This window comes from Cervus elaphus, chromosome 9, assembly GCF_910594005.1.
Source record: "Cervus elaphus chromosome 9, mCerEla1.1, whole genome shotgun sequence".
In the NCBI taxonomy this organism is placed as follows: domain Eukaryota; kingdom Metazoa; phylum Chordata; class Mammalia; order Artiodactyla; family Cervidae; genus Cervus; species Cervus elaphus.
In genome coordinates this window covers 14946222-14951533 of record NC_057823.1, presented here as the reverse complement: position 1 = coordinate 14951533, position 5312 = coordinate 14946222, and the positions used below count along the sequence as shown (strand labels likewise).

At 61.8% G+C, this 5312-nt stretch overlaps 1 protein-coding gene across 10 annotated transcripts in view; it reads right to left on the bottom strand.

The window, feature by feature from the left end:
* Nucleotides 1-1046: 1046 nt before the first annotated feature.
* The window catches only part of CACNA1A (calcium voltage-gated channel subunit alpha1 A), a 349330-nt gene continuing 345064 nt past the window's right edge, over nucleotides 1047-5312 (bottom strand). For 6 of the 10 annotated variants that reach the window (XM_043911278.1, XM_043911279.1, XM_043911285.1 and 3 more), the window contains 4 exons: nucleotides 5151-5186; nucleotides 3961-4147; nucleotides 3390-3640; nucleotides 1047-2646 (listed from right to left, as the gene is read on the bottom strand). In XM_043911278.1, the coding sequence (XP_043767213.1) occupies nucleotides 1933-2646; nucleotides 3390-3640; nucleotides 3961-4147; nucleotides 5151-5186 (1188 nt within the window). In that variant the 3' untranslated portion in view covers nucleotides 1047-1932. The remainder of the gene's footprint in view (nucleotides 2647-3389; nucleotides 3641-3960; nucleotides 4148-5150; nucleotides 5187-5312) is intronic. The other 4 variants (XM_043911282.1, XM_043911284.1, XM_043911288.1 and 1 more) reach the window with 3 other exon arrangements.

Here is a 5312-nt window from a genome sequence, read left to right as displayed (position 1 = left end):
CATTTCCTCCTCCAGGGGATATTCCTGACCCAGGGATTGAACCTGCATCTCCTACCTTGCCAGGTGGATTCTTTACAACTACCTGGGAAGCCCCTGAACAACGGATATAACTGGCCTTTTGCTCACCTAAATCAACACAGCTCTCTGACCTCCTGATCTTATTAACAATGTTTTTTTGGCTGTCGACCATATTCACAGAAGCATTCACAGAACAGGCAGGGAGGTAAGATCCTGGGGATGGAAGGTCCTCTACCACCTTCATCATGCGGCCAATTTCTAGAAGCCTGGAGTGGGAGGCTGCCAGCAGGTGCGCTGTGGGCTGCAGGACAGACCTACTGGATGGGGCTGAGGGTGGAGGGAGGACAGGCTATCAGACCCTTCTTAAGAACCCCACCCCCGCCTCTGATATGCTGCCCTCACCTTGAACTCGCCATGACCCTCTTCTGCTACCTACAGGCTGCTCTGAACCTTGACCTCTAAGTTCTAGGACTCTCCAATGGCTGCCGGAATTCAGGGGCATCTCAGGAAAGTCTATGAAATGGGATACAGCTTGGGGTGGAGCCCTTCAGAAGCAACTTCTTGGGTGGGATGGGAGTGCCAGAGGCCTCGGGTGGGGCTCACCTCCCACTGGACTTGGGGGTCCTGAGCTAGACCTCCAGGTACCTCCTGCAGGGTGTTTCCAATAGGAATTTTGCTAATATTTGAGGCCTCACACACTTTCCTTGGGGTCTCACTGGCCAGATCATGCAGGAATACTATCCAGCAGACTGTGGAGCCGTGGGGAGGTGGGGTGGGGGTGGTCTGAGGGTGGAGGCATTGGGGGGGTGGTGGTGGGGCTCTACTGCCCTGCTGTCCCCCATCCAGGACAACCAGGTAAAGACCCAGCCAGCGTCTCTGGCTTTAACTTTCCTGCAAAGAGTCCTGGTTGAAGAGCTACGGCTTTCTCATCCTTAACCACTTTCCAAGTGCCTCCTACCAAGGTCCCTACAAAGAGACCTGGGGAGTACTTTGCAGAAGCTATAAAGACCACTCCAATACAGAAGCCCTTTGATTCAACTTTTTTTATTTTTTTTTTTTTTCTTTTTGAATGTCATGCAATAATTCACAGTCCCAAGCCCACAGTTTTCAAACAAGGTAGGAAAAAGGAAAAAAGAAGCAAAGGAAATCGGTGGTGGTGTTTTTTTTTCTTTTTTCTTTTGTTATTTCAAGCAGGACCAAATGTCAAAAAAAATGCTTCTTTTCTCAATCATTAATTTTTTTGTCCTTTTTAAAATTGTTTATTTTTTTTTAAATTGATTTCTGCAGGCAGTAATAGTAGGGTTTGGTATAACCAGCAAGCACTCCTGTGTGTGTCTGAGAACGTGTGTGGGGTATGAGTGTGTCTGGTGGAGGTCTGTGTGGGACGCTGGGTTTCCTCTTGGCTTCCGGCTTCTAGCCACACACACGGGCCACCAGCACGCGTTCACCAGGGAAAGGAAAGATTTCAATTGAGATGATAAAACTCATCAATAGAAGCAATTTTTTTTCTCCCCGTTTTTCTTTTAAAAATGTTTTTTTTTTTTTTTTTGAAATTTCCATTTTCCCCAAGGTTCTCCAAAAATGGCTGAGTTAATTCGAATCCCTTGGCTGTGTGGTTTGTCTGCCCCCGAGGGCCCCCCCGCCGTCGTCGTGGGGGATCGGGGCTGGGTGGGGGGCGCCGTCGCTGCCCGGGAGGGTCTTTCCGGGACACCCTGGTGTGTCCCGGCCCTGGGGACTCCCTCCAGAGTCCGGGGTCGTCCGGCTGGTCCTCTCCTGGGCCCTCCCGGGCCTCCCCGCCCCCGTGTGCTGGGCAGGTGGCAGCGAGGTGGCCCCGCGGCCGGTGCGGCTCCTCCCCGAGGGGGGCGTGCGCGTGGGGTGCGTGGGGGGGCCGGGCGGGCGCCACCTCGCCCGGGCTTAGCACCAGTCATCGTCGTCGGTCTCGCTGTAGGCTTCGTGCAGGCCTTTCCGGGAGCCCGGCCCGCGGGGCCTGGCCAGTCCGTGGGCCGGGTAGTAGCCGTTCGGGAGTCGCCGGCCGTGCCTGGAAGGCGAGGCGCACGCCGGGCCCGCGGCCCGGGGAGTCCTGGGCGAGCACGCGTGGCGCGCGGGGGGCGGTGCGTCGTAGGCGGCGGCCCGGGGCTCCTCCTCCTCCCCGCCGCCGCCGCCCGGGCCGTCGGGCTCGTCGTAGTCGGAGCCCCGGTAGTAACCGTGGTGGTGCCGGGGGCCCGGGGGGCCCTCGGCCGCGTGCGCGCCGGACGCCGGCCATCGCGCCCCGCCGTGGCGACACGGCGCCCGGGGGGACTCGCTCCGGGCCGGGCCCGGGACCCGCCGCTCCATCGCGGGCGAGCGGCTGCTGCCGTGGCTTCCCGTGGGCGGCCGCTCCCCGGCCAGGGGCTCGGCCACGGGGCCCGGGTACCTCCGCGGGCCGCTGGGGGCCGTTCGGCCCGGCCGCGCCGCGGGCTGCTGCTGCTGCTGCTGGGGACCCGGGCCGCCGGCCTTACGGATCACCGGGGAATAGGACACGTGCGGCCGGGGAGTGGAGGGGGTCTGGGGGAGCTGGCGGCGTCCCCGCCGCGGAGTGCTGGTACCAGATGTTGAGGGGGCTGGGCTTCCACTTACGGAACTACTGCCCTACACGAAAATTGAAACAAAGGAAATCAAAAAAAAAGATACAACAAAATCAACCAGAAGGAGACGGGAGGAGACACAGAGGACGGGAGGGTGGGGAGCGAAGGAAAATCCGGAGGACCGGGGAGGAGGAGGGTGGGAGGGACACACAGGACGTTCAAATGGAAAAAAAGGAAAAAAGCAACAGCCACAGGTGGGAGGAGGGGGAGGAGGGGGGAAGGAGGAGGAGGAGAGAGAGACAAGGAGGGTGGGGGGAAGTCGAAAACCAACACAACAAAGTGAAAAGAGAAATGAGAAATGGAGTTTTGTAAGTTTCGGGGTTTAAAAATAGCAGAAGTTTCAAAAGTTACTCACAGGCGTCCAGAGCACAGAAATCATAATTGAAACAAAAAACGGAAGCCGGGTTAAAGGAAAGCAAAAGGCAGAAGGTAGCCAGGGTGGGCGTGAGTCGTAAAGACCACTGCTGGCCCGAAACTCAAACGTGATCCACAACCAAAGAGGAAGCAGCTGCGGGCGGCGGGGAGCGGGGTGGCAGGTGGGCAGGGGGACTGGGGTGCAGAGTGGGGAGCCAGAGGGGCAGGGGGCAGTGCCCACCCCTGCCCGGGCCCAACCCCTGGCTTCGGGAGCCCGGTGGTGGGCAAGTCAGAGATCACAGCGGGAGTCGGGAACCCCGCCCAGAGGGGCTGTGGGGCTGTGGCCCCCCCATCCTCTCCCCGTCCGGTCCACAGTGCCTCTGCCACACCCACCTGCCTGTGGGCCATGTGCTCTCGGCCCTCACTGGGTGAGCGGGACCAGCGCTGGTCTCGGGCCCGGGTCCGGCCATGGTCAGGTCGCTCCTGGGCGTAGCGCTCCTTGTCGGGGGGCGGGGGGTGATGGTGGTGATGGTGGTGGTGGTGTTGCCGATGCTTCCGGTCCTTGGGCCGGCCCCGCTCCTGGTCTCTTTCCTTTGATGGCAGGTCCCCAGACTGGGTGGTCATGCTCAGGTCTGTCCCCAAGCCTGGGGCCGCATGGGGTCAGAGAAGACAGAGGCTGTGAGGAGAGGGTGGCATGGGACGTGCACGCGGGCGGCTTCCAAGCGGGACTGCTGGCCCAGTGGGCACCTTCCCTTGGGCCCAGGATGGCCTGGTGGGTGTGTGTGGGGGGAGCTCGCCAGCAGGTTGTGAGCAGCAGCTGGCACATCTCGGTCCCCCGTGGTCCTGTCCAGGCCTTTCTGTCTTTTCTTATTCAGTCTTCCCCCTGCTCCACCTTCTCCCCCTAGCTCCCCTGCTCTGCCCCCTTACATAGCCTCCCGTCCCTGGGCCCTGCGGGGCGGCCCACCTGTGTCCACATCCGTGTAGCGGCCCAAGGAGCGCTCGGAGGTGCGGTGGCCGCGGTCTCTGCGCCTCTGGTGGTGCCGCTGGTTCTCCTCGGGCGGCACCCTCTCCAGGGAGTAGTCGTCCAGGCGCCGGGCCTTGGGGCCCAGCACGGAGGCCGAGCGCTTCATGGGGCTGGTGTCTGAGATGGTCTGGGGTGGGGGGGAACAGGCCGGCGGGCCGGGGTCAGTGGCTGGGATGCAGCAGTCCCGGTCTGCCCCATCCGCCATCAGTGATGGGGCTGTGACCGTCTGGGGGTGGGGTCTGGTGGGGGGAGCCTCCAGGACTCCTCTCTCCCCTCCCCAGCTCCTCCTGGCTTCTGCCAGGAGGCCCCGTCCTCTCCACCTCCTGCTGGGACAGGCAGGCCAGCTGAAGGGCAGAGCTTCTCCATCCGGAGTACAAACCTGGGAGCCCTGGGCCCTGGGCAGCCGGGCCTGCTCTCCAAAGCGGGTGAGGAGCCTCAGCCCCTCCTTGCTGTCAGGCCTATGGGCCCAGGGCCAGGCACCCAGCACACAGTCCTCCTTGGCCAACTGGGACCGGACTTTCCTGCCCACCTGAGTCCAGCTTCTATGGGAAGCCTTTGAGGGGCTGGCCTGGCATTTGAGACCCCCCGGGGGGACCTGCTCTCTTCATCCTTGGCCTGCAGCCTGGGGGCCTGTGTGTTTGCTGCACCCTTGGGTGGAACTGGGTTCCCTGCGGCTGGGGGAGGAGAGAAGGAAGACAGAGCAGACTTGCCCCGGGCCTGGCCCAGTGGCACTACCTGGGACTGGACTTTTAAGGGACACGGGGCTGTGGGACCTGAGGTTCATGGGTGGTGTCACGGGAAAGAGCCCCCAAGAAGGAGTGAGCCAGGCAGGGCTGCAGGTCAGGCTTCTTGGAACGATGGACGCCCGCCCGCCAGGCTTGGGTTGCTCTGAAGAGAGGGTGGGAGGCAGGGGGGGCCAGGGCGGGGTCACCCCTCCAGGGCACACGTGGGCCACACAGAGAACACAACACATGAGGATGGGGCTCCACGGGGTGGGGGGCAGGGGGTGCGGTCTGCAAAGAAAGGGTGGGGTCCGAGGACCCGGAGAGATGACAGGACTCCCACGAGGGGGGGTGGGCGGGAAGAGGGGGCCGGAGCCCAGCTGGGCGGCGGGCGGGCGCGGTACATACACTGAGGTTATTCCCACGTGGCCGGCCCCTTCTCCTCTGTCACAGCCCCACGGGATGGTGCACACAGAAAAAACAGAAAGAAGGAAATAAATATAAAAGCCGAGAGGGAGAGGGGGAGGTGTGTGGGAGATGGAGGAGAATGCCAGGGGCGGGGAGAGAGAA